General features: G+C 39.0%; 1 protein-coding gene across 3 annotated transcripts; it reads left to right on the forward strand.

The window, feature by feature from the left end:
• Window positions 1-335: 335 nt before the first annotated feature.
• Window positions 336-12889, forward strand: fh (fumarate hydratase). Of its 3 annotated transcripts, none has more exons than XM_071517520.1 (10): window positions 336-468; window positions 2154-2285; window positions 2803-2913; window positions 3095-3271; window positions 4243-4425; window positions 6849-7014; window positions 8289-8492; window positions 10355-10482; window positions 11982-12135; window positions 12650-12889. In XM_071517520.1, exons 1-10 carry the CDS (start codon window positions 370-372, stop codon window positions 12790-12792), a joined length of 1497 nt encoding a protein of 498 aa, XP_071373621.1. In that variant the 5' UTR covers window positions 336-369; the 3' UTR covers window positions 12793-12889. The 3 variants fall into 3 exon arrangements, with proteins under 3 accessions (XP_071373621.1, XP_071373619.1, XP_071373620.1); XM_071517518.1 differs by having other exon boundaries at window positions 355-501; XM_071517519.1 differs by having other exon boundaries at window positions 355-468; window positions 2121-2285.
• The last annotated feature ends 3524 nt before the right edge of the window (window positions 12890-16413 follow it).

The following is a 16413-nucleotide window of genomic DNA, read 5'->3' on the forward strand; positions in this document are numbered from 1 at the left end:
TGAGTTTGCCAACTACTTTAAATTACTGAAACATATGAAAAAATGAACAGACAGGCCAAAAAAAATTAAATGTAGACGTCCATGTCCCAGTCCTTGCTTTTTAATTTCTCCTGTGTCTTTGTGATTCTTGTATTGAATATTTTGATTGTGCATACTTGTTATTATTTTTTATTTGTGTTACAATTGCATATCCACCATTGGTGAGGTGATTGAAAATGAGTTTCCTTATATGGTCATTGTGTCCCCCATTTTCCGGTCGGCCGTGCGGAAGTTAATTCTATGTTACACGAATATGTTTCCGCCTCCTCACTGGGGTTTTTGGTTGGCTCACTAAGGTTCCACCCCTCACCCCTCTTGACGCGGGCAGCCATGTATCGCTCTCTGAGAAGCGTGCAGCGGTTTAACTGCAGCCTCCTGACTTCCACAAGGCACCTCGTTAACTCCAGGCTCATTACCCCGTCCAGAATGGTACGTTTTCTGACTTTGGAAGAGGACAGAATGGTCTGTTACCCCGAGTGACCTTCTTTCCTATAGCTTACCCTGTCGAAATGCATGAGTAGTGTGCAAGCAAGCTAACGTTAACTAAATGGCATGTCAAGTGAAAATGGTCAAGCTAGTTGGATTTTTAACCTTGTCCCGCGAACAGTAACGTTTTGCAATTGCTAACGCGAAACTACTTAATTAAAGTTTTATATGATCGTGCTGGCAGATTAGCTTGTCAGTGTCAACAAAATCGCCTGTGCTAACATTAGCAATCAGAGGTCAAAGTCAGTTTTCAGTACAGCTTGCCTACCAGTTACCTAATGCTAGTTCTGAAGACTGTCATGCATAGCACTACGATTCTGTCTATTCATAGTAGTTACTACGATATTATCCATACATGCATACCACATATAAATACATAGTGCTATGATACAATCTGTACTGTACATAGTACCATTATACTATCCATATGAAACTAGGCATTTGAATTTCGCCACACATGTAATAAAATACTTAGTTTCACATGTGTGTTGCTTGTTGCTACCAGTCACATTGATTCAATACACAGTCAAGTCAAAGAGCTACAGCACTGTACAATACAATTTAAGCTAGGCTACTAGTAGCTACTATTAAGCTAGGCTACTCTCAGCCTTTTCACACGACCTAATAATTGAGTTGACTTCCCAGGGACAGTTTGCAAAGACATCAATGAAAACAATCATAGTTTTAGAGTCTGAATTATAGCCTAGTATTGGCAAGTAGTTAAGGTAAGATTGATTCAGACAGGATTTATTGAATGCATGACTATGAGCATTTACAGCTTAGCGGAGCCTAAATTTACATACTACTAGACATCCTCAACCAATTACATTAGCAGTTTTTGAGGGCAACAACGCTTGAGTTGAACATGTCACCGTTATTGTTTTCATTTCCTTTCTTTTTGTCTGGGACACAATGTCACTCACCTACTTTACATGCTACAATTGCAAGTTGCTTTCAATTCCAGAGCTTTCTATCTACATGAGTTTATGTGTCTCAACTCCCACATGGTCTGGCCTTTTTGAAGTTTGTCCTCTAACCAGGGACCACCAGGGGTCCATGAGGGGGTTCCAGGGGGTCCTCAGCAAATTGATGAATTGTTAAACTTCAACATTATTTCATTTACAAGAAGTTAACACAATTAGAGAATGTAGAAGAATGACTGTTTTGGTCATAACTTCACTGTTATTTCTCTGCCTACAATGCAAATCAAGGAATTCTGGACAACATCATAATATTATTATAATATAATTATAATAAATATTCTCAGATTTGGGTCCGCTAGAAAAAATATAATCAAATGGGGGTCCGTGGCCCTAATGTGGACTAAATTAGGGGTCCTTGGTATGAAAAAGGTTGAGAATCACTGCACTAACCTATAAGCCAAAATCCACTCTAAATCAGAATTCCCATAATATTGCCCTAAACTGAAACCAAACATTACAGTCATCATTTGTGAATGCTAGCAACTCTCCCAAAGCTAGACAAGAGGTCCAAAGCTCTGGCTTTTTGCATTTAGGAACACCTGCAATTAGACTAACAGCCACACTAGCTAACCATCATGCGTCTAATAGATTATGTTACACTGTAAAATTGAGCATGTGTGTGTGCGTGCGTGTGTTCTTTTACAGGCCAGTTCAGAGTACAGGATTGAACGGGACACGTTTGGGGAGCTCAAAGTGCCAGCTGACAAATACTATGGTGCCCAGACAGTCAGATCCACTATGAACTTCAAGATAGGGGGACCAACTGAGAGGATGCCAGTAAGTCAGAAATGAATGATTGAAACCACTCAATGAATATCTAAATGAGTGAATGGTGATTTTATGTGTGTATCCTGGTGAATTACCTAGAAGAGTTTTGGAAACACTCTCAAATAGTGAAGTCAAATGAATTGTGCCTTTTTATTCAGTCACAATGAACATATTTTGGCTAAATAGACTATCAGCATCATTTTTTGATTGTATTTTTCTAAAGTGCAGACTTTTTAAAACAAACTCCCTCTGCCTTGATTTTTTTTTTACTTGAGCACCTCCAGCCTATGTTTGTCAGAGTTTCTGTCAGAAACTGTGTCTTGATACTTGGGTCTGATTTTTATGTTCGACACAATATGCTTGACTGACATACAAAGCAGAGGCAGATATGCTTTATATGCATGTTTCTGAACATACTGGATATCCTCTAATCAGTCTCTCGACCACTCGGTCTGTTCTCTCTCTCTCTCTCTCTTTGTCTGTCTCTCTCTCCCTCTGCCTCCCCGCTGTCGTCTTTTTGTCTCAGATCCAGGTGATTAAGGCCTTTGGTATCCTGAAGAGAGCGGCTGCTGAGGTTAACAAGGAATATGGCCTTGACCCCAAGATCGCTGATGCGATCGTTCAGGCCGCAGACGAGGTGGAGTGATTACACAAACGCACATACACCTCAAATGCTTTACTTTCATCTGTTAATTTACACAGTATTCAGATATTACAGGCGGTCAACATGGATCAAGGACATGCAGACATAAGCCCAAGCACTCATGCATACATGTACACATGCCAAGAAGACTCTAACATGAGTGATATGTGTGTAGGTAGTGGCTGGGAAGCTGGACGACCATTTCCCTCTGGTGGTCTGGCAGACTGGATCTGGAACTCAGAGCAACATGAATGTCAATGAGGTGATCAGCAACAGAGCCATTGAGATCCTAGGCGGAAAACTAGGCAGCAAGGACCCAGTACACCCCAATGACCACGTTAACAAAAGTCAGGTAGTGTGTGTGTGTGTGTTTGTATGCGTGTGTGTGTTCAAGAAACCATGTCTAAATGGGCAAACAGGGCAAGAAGACCCATGTTCACTTCATCAATCATTTGTGTCATTCAAGTGCACACCTAGCTTACACAGTATGTGTAAATTGGGGCTGGGCGATATGGCTGAAATCAATATCACGATAATCATAAGGAATTTTCTCAATATTAATATATATCACGATATGGTTCATGTATGCAAAATCATGTTAAATATGCAAATTAATGTTCATCTCATTGAACTGAATGGTAATGTCAGGTGTGATGTCAAACAAAACAGAAGTTTTCAAATAATATTCCTACCATACTTCAAATTATGAGAGTTTTTAAGTAAAATTTGTAAAATATGCTTATCTTCATATCATCACGATATGATTCCACTGAAAGATGATAAACAATAATATTGAATTATCACCCAGCCCTAGTGTAAATCATTCTTAGCATTGTTTTTTTTTTTTTACTTGCATGGAGTGGGAGTCCATGATGTGTGATGGGTGGGGTTTACGGCACCAGCATCACTTTCTGTAAAGTACTTTAGGGAAAGGCAAAAAACAAAAACACTAAAGTATAAGGAGGTGATAAAAATTGGAAATGCATTTGAAAGAAAAGTGGTTAAAATAAATACATACAATGCAACACAATGTGGGACTCAAAAGTGAGCAGATAGAAAATAATACTTAATTGACTACTAATACTTTTGTACAATTGTGTAAACTTTCTGCCAAAGCCCACCTATCTGGCACTTCAAGCAGGTTAAAACAAAAGCTAAGAAGTGTTTGCAAGTATTATTGGATCCTGATCAGTTGATGACTTGATGTACTTCCATAAAAGCAGTTTTTCTTGATTTTGTGCTGGTTTTCCAAGATAAGTTGGAATAACAGTAGATAACAATGCAAAACAATAAGAAAACTGTGGATGTGTGTCTCCTTTCCAGAGCTCCAATGACACCTTCCCCACTGCCATGCACATCGCTGCAGCCACAGAAGTCCACCAGGTTCTGCTGCCCGGCCTGCAGACTCTGCATGACGCTCTGGCTGCTAAGGCCGACGAGTTCAAAGATATCATCAAGATTGGACGCACACACACTCAGGATGCTGTGCCCCTCTCACTTGGACAGGTACAGCAGTACAGGGTTCGGCCAGTAAGGTTGCCAGTGCATGTTGGTTTTGCAATAGAAGCCACAGTAGAAGGCTATTGGAAGCCATAAGTAAGGAAAAGGCAATATTGGTGCCAATTCAAACGCCTTAAAGCAATATTCCACTTAGTTTTAACATGGGGGTTATTCAGCACTTGAACGCCATGAAAACCAGAATACTTTACTTCCCATTTATTTAAATAGAAAATAGACTGAAAACTGACATTTAACACGTTGGTGACAGATCCTGCTACTGTGTTTTTCAATGGACCTATGGTCTGGCTTTTTAGAACATAACAGGGTTCCTACGCAGGTCTGGAAAAGTATTAAAAATGAATTTGATCATTTCCAGGTCTTGAATAGTTTGGGAATTTGAAAAAATGTCTGGAAAAGTATGGAAAATGTTGCGGTTCAGGTCCGATACACATCATAATTCTAGCTTTTATGTTGTTGTAGAGCCACTTTGAGTCCACAGTTTTTGTTGATGTGAAGAATAATAGAGGGACACTCTTATTACCCAGCCGCTGTCAGCATGCATTATATCAAATACCCACCAAAATCAAATCCAGTCAAGAATATAGGGTCTGGGAAAAATATGGAATTTTAAAATGGAAACCGTGTAGGAACCCTGCCAATCATCTCACATATTCTGATATTTGTCGCTGTGAAGAAGAATCTTCATCTATACAGTGATATGACCTAGTTAGCAGGGGCAAGATGTATATCTGCGTAAATCATATTGAACACCAGACAAAATCTTCAAAACAAATCAAGGTCTGGAAAAAGTATGGAATTTTTTAATTGAAAATGTGTAGGAACCCTGACATCATTTCACCAAATAGCATTTTTATTGATTGAAGAGAACATAGCAGAGGGATACCATTCAGGAGGGATAGTTCCTGTTTGGGAGACCGGATCTGTTTTTATTTTTAAATACAAATGTTAGTACAGACCAAGAATAGAAATGCAAAACGGGGACAGAGCAGTTGCTGTCTTAAAAGCAGCATCTGTTATTGAATCGGTTCACAAACGTCAGCTAAATGTCAGTTTTCAGGATATTTTCGTGGCTGCATTCAAATGCTACAAACTCATCCAGCTGCATCCGATCTTGGTGATTAGTTCATATTCTGGTTTTCATGGCGGTCAAGTGCCGCATAACCCCCGTGTTAAAACTAAGTGGAATATTGCTTTAAAGGAAGGAAAAGACAAAACCTATAGTACATTTCCATATTTTCCTTTAGGTAGGCCACCTAAGCGTTAAATTGGTAAAGGGAACCCTGCATACATGTATTGCAGTCCACGCTCTCTCTCACACACATACACAGGATGTTTCTGTTGTTCTTACTGCTTGTATGGGTATAAATGCAAGCATACACACCCGTGAACTGTCTTCCTGGACATGTTCATTGGTTCAGCTAATCCGGCTTCACAGATCATGCACTGTTTTATTTTGTAAACAGCCATACAGTAGGTTTTTATTTGAATTGTACTGTGAAAAACATTTCTATACTGCTGCTTATAGGAAAATGGAAAAAATAGGAAATCACAATCAGAAATTAATAGCCTGTCCTGTGTTAAGTCTTGAAGAGCACAGATAATAGGCAAATCCACATCACACATTGACTTTATTGTGCAGCGGTATATTCTGAAATGCATGCACTCATGGAAGGTTAGCTGTTCCTGACCAGACATTTAGCACAGACTGGAAACCAGCTATCACTGTTTGCATTAAAAAGATCTACCAGCCAATTCCGCATATATCACAACCTTTTGTTGTAATTCCTTTGGGAGAAATTATATATCCAATCCCCCCCCTTGCTAGACCAGGCTCTAAGGCAGTGATTCTCAACCTTTTTCATATCAAGGACCCTTCATTTAGTCCACATTCGGGCCACAGACCCCCATGTGATGAGATTTTGCTTGTCTGACCCAAATCTGAGAATATTTTTATTGTCAGATATGATTTTGTCCAGAATTCCATGACTATCTGTATTGTAGGTAGAGAGATAACAGTGAAACTATGATCAAAACAGTCATTCTTCTACATTCTGTAATTGTGTTAACTTCTTGTAAATGAGATAATGGTGAAGTTTAACAATTCATCAATTTGCTGGGGACCCACTGGAACCCCCTCAAGGACCCCTGGTGGTCCCCGGACCCCACGTTGAGGACCACTGCTGTAAGGGGAACTCTCTGGAAGTTGCTCTGGGTTGTATTTCCAACATTAAAAAAGCAGAGGTTCAGTGTCTTTCTCAATGACACTTCAACAAGATACATACAGTATCTGTTGATGGACACGTTTGCTGTTGTGTGGATCAAACCAAAAACGGAGAAATGTCTAGATTATTTATGTGTGTTTCTATGTGTGTGTGTGTGTGTGCGCGTGTGGATGCGAGTGTGTGTAGGAGTTCAGTGGTTACGTTCAGCAGGTGAAGTACAGCATAGAGAGAGTAAATGCAGCCATGCCCAAGGTGTACGAGCTGGCAGCAGGCGGCACTGCGGTCGGCACAGGACTCAACACCCGCATCGGCTTTGCTGAGAAAGTAGCCGCGACTGTTGCTTCTCTCACAGGTGAGCTTAGGTGCACACACACACACACACACACACACACACATGCATTTTCTGTTGTGGAAAGTTCATGCAAGGCTCAATAAGGGCAAGACAAGAAAAAAAAAATCAAAATGTACCCATCACTTTCACTATTTTACCAGCCAAACAGATTTTTCAATTTCCAACTTAGAGTCCCTGATTTGTCATCTCTAGATGAACCAAATAATTTGAGAATATTGATGGGTGAGTGTGAAGCAGTTCATACTGCCACTCAGTATGTCTTTATGTGCCACAACCTGAGAGACAATGTGTAAAGGAATGAACAAACAAATTACATTAAATTACATTTTCTTTTGATATATTTTACTGCATTTTCTATTATACTATACTCTCTGTGACAGTGATTCACAACCTTTTTCATGTCAAGGACCCTAATTTAGTCCACATTAGCACCACAGACCCCCATTTGGTGAGATTTTGTCTCTCAGACCCAAATCTGAGGATATTTTATTGTTTTGTCCAGAAGTCTATGACTTAACTCCATGACTATCTGTATTGTAGGTAGAGAGATAACAGAGAAACTTTGACCCAAACAGTCATTCTTCTACATTCTCTAATTGTGTTAACTTTTTGTAAATGAAATAATGATGAAGTTTAATAATTCATTAATTTTCTGGGGACCCCCTGGAACCCCCTCAAGGACCCCCAGTGGTCCCCGGACCCCACGTTGGGAACCACTGCTCTATGATATACTCTTCTATACTTAATATTGACATAAATCTATTCTGTATTTTACATATATTGTTATTATTACAACTATTATTATTACCATTATTCTAACTGTTTATTTAAATTTTATTTGACTTATTTATCATTATTATTATTAATCTCATCATTATTGATTAGCCTACATTACTGTCCAAAACCCATCATATAGGCCTGTGCCACCTTGGCAGTGTTTTGAGGTGAGCGATACCTGAATGTTTTTTTTTTCCCTATTGTAGGATAATATTATGTATTGAGTGATTATGTACACTATGTAAATTTGTTAGAAATGACTGTTGGGGCTGTTAAGCAGACCATCTGAGACTCGTGGCCAAAGACTTGAGCCTTGACTTGGACTTGCATTGGGTGACTTGTGAGCATCTCTGGTATACAGACATGGTACTGTAAGATGCTTTGGATAAAATCGTCCACCAACGGCTTATGTTATGGCTTCCCACAACACCGCACAATCCACACACACACACACACACACACACACACACACTGTAACATGTTTTTGTCTCCCGTAGGTCTGCCGTTTGTGACGGCTCCCAACAAGTTTGAGGCTCTGGCAGCCCATGATGCCTTGGTAGAGCTGAGTGGGACACTGAACACAGTGGCTGTCAGCATGATGAAGATTGCCAACGATATTCGCTTCCTGGGATCGGGACCCCGCTCTGGGCTGGGAGAGCTCATCTTACCTGAGAACGAACCGGGAAGCAGCATCATGCCAGGTCAGGGGACAAAGCTCACTGTTAGGGTTAATGGGGCTCATTCATTTGATTTTGATTGATCAGTATTGGCTACTTGAAGCCCTATCAAATCCTATTTATTTAATTTCTCTCTGTTTGCTCCGTTTATGGCAGCGGTGTTGAAAAGAATGTGTGTGGAGTTTAGGGCTGAACAATGAATCGAAATTTTATCGAAATCGCAATATGGCCTAGTGCAATTTTCAAATCACAGGAGGCACAATATTTGTTAAAGGTGAAATGTGTCAAAATACCATTTTAAGTTAAATATTGTGGTGCTGCAGAGATGTCCTGGCCTACACATCATATTCTACAGACTTAAGAAAACATCTTTGTTTGGTACAGATCCCCGCAAAAATCACACCATAATCATTTTAATAAGTTTTTTAATGAAAATGAGAATAATGATGTAAAAATGATCATTCCCTCTAATATCGCAAATCATATCGCAATTGCAATATCAGTCAAAATAATCGCAATTAGATATTTTTTCAAAATCATTCAGCCCTAGTGGAGTTAACAGCCATTATCCACCACCACTTACGGCAGTGAGGCGCATGTTATGGAAGGAAGACATTTATATGTTTAGACCCTTTCAGAGAGACCGGCAAAAAGGCGTTACTCTACCTCTACTTCCATTCACACTGCCTTTAGCAAGCCATCAGTCTGCCAGCTTGTATCCTTTCACACACAAGTACGACTGCTTTCGTTGATTACAAAAACAAGATATGTACAAGCAAAGTTTTGTTTATGTTTTCACAATCTTTTTTGTTTGAAAGTGCGCTAAGGCAATGGAAGTTATACTTACAGCTACTAGTAATTCAGACCAGTCTTCTAAAATATTTGACTGCGATCAGGAGAGGATATCATGCAAAATAATACGTCAGGTGATGTGAATCTGCACCGTCATATTCATGACCTGGATGCGCACGGCATCCTGACTGGTATTAATATGGAAAAGATTTGTTAGTGATTTTGAGGCAGATTTGTTGCTCAAAGATAGCTGGATATGTGTAGCCAGTTTCGTGGAAATTGGACTCAAAGTTTGAAATGTTGACCTTTAATTATAGCGCCACCCCATTAGGCCAAGTGGGTAAATATTTCTTGAGCAGCGTTTGCACATGAATATGTATCATTGGTCCAAATTTGATGTCTCTGCCATTTACCACGTCATAGCAATTTGAGAAACGGCAGAAGGACAGTAATGAAAAAAAATAGCATTTTAATGAAGTTTCCTCTCATGAAATAAGTGAAAATATTTCACTATAAGTGAAAAGACACCGTTGTTTTCTCATTCTAAGCAACTTTCTGCCTTTGTCACACACAAGCTCTCCTTATTCTCTCTCTGTCTCCCTGTTTTTATCCTTTTTTACACTCCTGTCTCCCTGTTTTTATCCTTTTTTACACTCCTGCCTCCCTCTGTCTTTTTCTTTGTCCTATTCTATCGCTCTCTCTCTCTCTTTCCACCTACAAGCCACCATCTATGGCAGTGGCTTCAAATTTCAAGCTGCTTATTTTATTTTAGGCCTGGCCTTTTCTTCCTTCACCCCTTGACCTTTGGTGTATGCACACACGCACACACACACTCTCGCATAAGCTCTAGTGACTGCTGCCTTTCTGTCGTTACAACTGCCCTTGTAAACACATATTGTACACATATTGATGCTCATTTATGTTGGAATTGTATGTGTGTGTCCTCAGATGTACAGTTTACTAAAAGCACAACTGAGTCAGATGACGGTTCAGATTATGCTTTCGGGGGCTGGAAAACAATATTTTCTTCACAATTACAGTAATAAAAATACGTTTATGGATTTTGTTTGCATGTGATATACCTATATGTACAGGCAAGGTGAACCCTACCCAGTGTGAGGCCATGACCATGGTTGCAGCCCAGGTGATGGGGAACCATGTTGCAGTCACCATCGGAGGTAGCAATGGACACTTTGAACTCAACGTCTTCAAGCCTATGATGGTAAGAAGTGTGTGTGTGTGTGTGTGTGCATACACGTGTGGAAGGAAAACCTGCATACTCTTGGCCCTCCATTGCACATGATTGGAGTTCATCTGACAGTCCATCTTATACATATAGAGTGTGCAAAAGACTTAGGCATATGTCAAAGATATCCATAAAGCTAGATGCTTTCAAAACTAATGAAATGAAAAGTTTCTGAATATCAGAAATTTACAATAAACAGCAGTCTTCTTCTGACACACTAATGCAGAAAACAAATAAACATCTAAGACTTCTAAGAAATTTATATAAAAAATCTAGGGTGCCTAAGACTTTTGCACAGTACTGTATGTACATACAATTCTTCACTACACAGTTGTACAATTTACACAGGCTCAGAACAAGTTACTATACATTTGCTTTGGAAATCGACGTGGACTTTGCCGCCCTCTACAGGCGTAACTGGCACCACTGAAACACAGGCACATGCCACCTTTAATCGTATACATGCAATGCAAGTAACCATGTACAATATGTATGCACACAGAATCACAGAAATGTGCTTAGAATTTTTTTTTCCTCAACATCCCAACAACTTTCCTTCAAGTTAAGTGGACAAAAGAAATCCAGTTTACCCAACCTCAAACCAAATATTTCCAACCTCAAACCGTAACTGTGGTTGATGCCTAATGAAGAAACTTCCAAATGCAAAAGTTCAGTGACGCTCACAGAGTGACAAACCCAGTCCCTAAAGTAAAGGTTCATGATGAGGTTGTTGGGGAAACTCTTTCCTCACTCTGGTTGGGCTGCAGAGTCAGCCAAGCGCCCCTGTAGTAGGTAGGGCTCTTGCTCAAGGATACATCGGCAGGTATGTCCTTTAGAGCTGCAACGATTAATCGATTAATCGATTAGTTGTCAACTATTAAATTAATCGCCAACTATTTTGATAATCGATTAATCGGTTTGAGTAATTTTTTAAGAAAAATAAGTCAAAATTCTCTGATTCCAGCTTCTTAAATGTGAATATTTTCTGGTTTCTTTGCTCCTCTATGACAGTAAACTGAATATCTTTGGGTTGTGGACAAAACAAGACATTTGAGGACGTCATCTTGGGCTTTGGGAAACACTGATCCACATTTTTCACCATTTTCTGACATTTTATAGACCAAACAACCAATCGATTAATCGAGAAAATAATCGACAGATTAATCGACAATGAAAATAATCGTTAGCTGCAGCCCTAATGTCCTTACGGCGGATTGAACCCACACCCTTGAGTTGGGGATGACCTTGCTAACCACTTCAATAGGGATGAGTAAAAAGTTCTCGTCAATATGAATGCAGACTTGGATTCTCAAGAATGACCAAATGTATTCTATTGCCTTGTGCCCCAACTATGCACCACTCCTGAATTTAGCACAGTGCATAAAGCATTGGCCTCATCCTTCTCAAGTATATTCTACTCTTGTATATTTTAGTCCATTCAGTCTTACTTCTCTTACTTCTTCTCATCCTCTCAGATCAAGAATGTGCTGAACTCTGCGCGGTTGCTCGGTGACGCCACTGTCTCCTTCACCAATAACTGCGTGGTGGGCATCGAGGCCAACACCGAGAGAATCAACAAGCTGATGAACGAATCTCTCATGTTGGTCACTGCACTCAACCCACACATTGGTATGTACAAAGACTTATGTCTTAATATTGTCTATACGAACGGCTATGTAGCTGTGGACACACACACACACACCCACACATTCACACAGAGGCCTCAACCCTCCTCTTTGGTACAGACCTGTGACCTCATAGTAAAATAATATAATTCAGTGGTTGTGTATGTGTGGGTGATTGTTCCTATATGTTTTTGCTTGGTTTTTGTCTGTCTTCACAACAATATTGACAGAAGTGTCTTCAAGTACAGTAGTAGTAGTATAGAAAGCAGTTTAAATATATTTAATCAAATGCATTTCAGCTGGCTCAGCATTTTTTCAGTCAGGAACACTGTAATCGTGACGTTAAAACCATTATTGCATAAATGGTATGTGGCAGTACAGGTTCTGCTTTCTAGGATGCTCCCCATATGAATCCAATCAGTATCCTAAAGATTCAGCAAGGAGCACAATTAATTAATTGTGCCATTGTTTCATAAAAAATCTCTCTCTCTCTCTCTCATGCATATTATCTCCTTCAGGTTATGACAAAGCCGCCGCCATAGCCAAGACGGCCCATAAGAAGGGCTCTACGTTGAAGGCCACAGCTGTGGAGCTGGGCTACCTGACAGAGGAACAGTTTGACCAGTGGGTGAAGCCAAGTGAAATGCTGGGGCCTAAATAAACTCCCAGCAAAAACAAGCAACAGCAGTGGTAAACAAAGAAACGGAAAAGTCACGGAAAAACAGAACGCTTACAATTAAATCAGCTTTTTTTTTTTTTTAAAGAAAGTTGTTGAGAAACAAACTTGGTCTGTATTCTGAAAAACTGCCATTTTCCAAATAAAAACTTTCAACCCTCTGCAGCTACTTGGTGACAGCAATTTTGCATCCACCGGCAATCTTCAGCTTAATTCTGTTGAATAGAAGTGAAAACAAAATTTCTCCTATCCATATTAGTCCTGGGCCAAGTGGTATTTACATTTACTTTTTACTGTTTGTTTTAATTTACTTGGGGTCTGCTACATGGGATGATGCCAGGAGCACCAGAACGTTGAGGCAATTACAGGAAAGTCTATTGCGTATACTTCTCTGTTAATGGTCTTAAAATGGCAAACCCCACCAATCTGGCACAGCAAGTAGATACCAACAAACAGAGTATTATCTATTTATTATATTAGTATTATACTGTTTGGCCCAGGTCTGTCATGTATGTTTTGTGAGGCAGATAACGTCAGATTTATGAAGTTTGTCCAATGAATCAACAGTCCAAAATAAAGAATTTTGATATATTAACAGATGTTGATATATATGATAAAATCCTTTGAAATACTTATGAGTTTGTTTTTGACTCCCTTCAGTTATTAGTTGGTGTTAGTTGGCACCTCCGAGACAAATGTTCATATCGTGCCATTCCAAACAATACCAGATGGACTAGCTTTGAAAGGGTTTTCATAGTATGTTGGATCATTGTTTGTACATGAGTTTCCATGTCTTATGTCTTTGAACAAAATAAAGTACTACATTTTCACTGAAACTAAAGTGTCTGGTCTACAGGGAATTCACATCCCATTACACTATTACTGATTGGCAGAGGCGGGGACTCAAGTCACATAACTTGGAGTCACAATTTTAATAGCTTGAGACTTGACTTGCTGCATGAAGAGAAGACTTGAGACTTGACTTTGGTTCTGGTGACTTGGGACTTGACTCTGACTTGTACTCTGATGACTTGAAAAGGTTTCTAAAGTCTTGACTTGAGATCTTGTGTTTGTGTAAATGACTTTGATTGAAAATGATGAAATTTGTTCCAGCAGACGACTGAATTTAAATTCTGTTTTCTGAATTTGTATGGAATGATTGAATTTATTGAAGTTGAAACTGATTATAGAAATCAAACTCATGATGCTCTTACCAAGTTTTTATCCTATTAAAACCATATTGCATTGTAAAGTCCTAGATATTTCGTTTTCTTTAAGATATTAAATTGATACTGGACTCTTGATTTGTTCTGACTTGACTTGCTGTTCTACATTTAGACTTGAGACTTGACATTAATGACTTGGACTTGACTTGGTAATCTACATTTAGACTTGGGACTTGACTTGAGACTTGTGCTTCAAGACTTGAGACTGACGTGGGACTCGAGCAAAGTTGACTTGGTCACACCTCTGCTGATTGGGTATTTTATACAATGTTTTACCTTGCTCCTTCTTTTCTTCTTTTTTTGGCTCCATTCTGCGGCATGTGTGGGAGAGTATCAAGGTATCATGAGTCCAAGAAACACACCTGTGAAGCTTTTTTTTCATTACAAAATTGACTATCATAAGTGTGTGCAGATGTGTGTGTGTCTATTCAGTTCACAACATGAATTATATCAATACAAATAATATGTCCACCCTGTCAAGTGAAGATGATTGATTTTAACTTTATTAACTTTGATTCAATTTTATTATATTTTCATATTTTAGCATGACAGGGTTGGCTTGTTGAGCATGACCATGTCAAACTACCAACATAATGTGATGAAACTTAGAAAACTGAACTAAACTGAAATGTAGATATTCTCTGGGCTTACTGTTATTAACATTATTTTCCCTTACTGTTATTTTCCCTCCACTAAAGGAAAAAAAGTATGCTGGTTGGGATGTCATTTCAGAAAAGTGGTGTTTCCTAAAGGGGCATTTACCCCATTATGACAGGGTGGACAGCAATTTCAGGGACACACACACATTGTTCAATATCATTATGAAAAATGCAACATAAGTGATACATTTTGAGAGAACTTGTTTCAGAAAGAAAATATAGAAAATTTCAGAGCTCATTGAAGTTGAGTGAGCAGTATTTGGGACATGGCAAAATCTCCTGCATCCAATTAAACATACTAAAATGAAATTAAATCAAATTCATCTTGTGGCTCATGTCATAGTAATATTGTCAAAAAAGGGTTACCCATTTAAAAGTAAACTTTTGAAATTGATGATTTAATGACAATGAAAATAGAATGCTTGATAGTGGGTGAACAAAAGGCAACCTATAGTGACATTGACCCCAACAGCAGAGCTCCACTACTTGTATCACATCATTGTGACGCTCTATCTGCACTACCTGCTCTGCAGAGCACGTTCAACTTTGGTGCGTTGTTTAGACTTCACAGCAGAAAGGAGCAAAGGGGAACAGTGATTGTACTAGTGCCATATTCATTGATATGGGTGAGCCTATAGCTTTGTTTTTTTGAGATAATTTTTTTGGGGCATTTCTGCTTTATTTTACTGTCACAGTAGAGAGAGACCGGAAAGACAGGACAGAGGAAGGAAAGGGGCGCCACCGGGGCGCCCCAGCTGGCAAGGGTTGCTAGTAGAGCATGTCCTTGTAATTACATTACAAAACATCTAATATCAACTTTATTTCTCAATTTCATTGATTTATATTAAGATGAACATGCCTAATTGCACATGGTATTTCAGTCAATACAAATGGTCGACCAAGTGGCACTCTTTTACTCCAATATTTCATAATACGGCCCTCAGAACAGGTGGCCGTCCTTTTATTTCATCCCAGTGATCAATGGTCAAATGCTGGAGTCCGTTTCTTAGGGGACGTTATGGATAGAAATGGGCTATGGTCCTTCCAAGACCTTAAAGAATCATTTAACTTACCTGCAGAGGTGTAAAGTAACGAAGTACAAGTACTCTCGTTACTGTACTTGAGTAGTTTTTTTGAGGATTTGTACTTTTTAAAGTATTTTTATAATGCTATACTTTTACTCTTATTTTGATCTAGTAATTAAAAACTCTCGAGTAATTTAAATAATAGATATTCTACTTCGCTACTTTTAAATGTACATTCCGCGGTAAAGATAGCATGATATTTGATATTCGTTTGACATTCAAATTAATGATCTTTAGGGACTCATTTACAATTTAGCCCAGGTTGGACCAGTCTAAATACAGTAGGTTTTTTTTTTATCTAGACGTACTCTTGTGAAATCCTCTGTTTGAATTACGGAATTACGACGCTGAAGTTGGCATCCGATTCGCAGCTTCTGATTGGAATTTTCCGGTCCACCTTAAAAGTGGCATAACGCCTGTAGATGGCGTTGTTCAGTCATTTTCAAGCTAATTCATGAACTGAAACACGTATCAAATAGGGGAAAGATGAAATGAGAATGAATCATAGAATGCAATCGTCTTTAATTGATTTATAATACTGGATTTTGATCATTTTAACTGTAGCATTTTTTCTTATTGCCCTTACTCATGGTAAACTGATTTTCAGTCTTATTGCTATTTCTTTTGCTGTGGTCC

Source organism: Centroberyx affinis, unplaced genomic scaffold, assembly GCF_046629955.1.
Source record: "Centroberyx affinis isolate AG114_WGS23_722 - 3 ecotype Tasmania unplaced genomic scaffold, CSIRO-AGI_Caff_v1 ptg000500l_1, whole genome shotgun sequence".
Classification (NCBI taxonomy): domain Eukaryota; kingdom Metazoa; phylum Chordata; class Actinopteri; order Beryciformes; family Berycidae; genus Centroberyx; species Centroberyx affinis.

Excerpts from the sequence above, each read along its gene's own strand:
- fh (XM_071517518.1), top strand. The coding sequence starts at position 370 with ATGTATCGCTCTCTGAGAAGCGTGCAGCGGTTTAACTGCAGCCTCCTG. Across the intron at positions 4,426-6,848 it reads TGCCCCTCTCACTTGGACAG|GAGTTCAGTGGTTACGTTCA; the intron begins GTACAGCAGTAC and ends GAGTGTGTGTAG. Across the intron at positions 10,483-11,981 it reads ACGTCTTCAAGCCTATGATG|ATCAAGAATGTGCTGAACTC; the intron begins GTAAGAAGTGTG and ends TCATCCTCTCAG.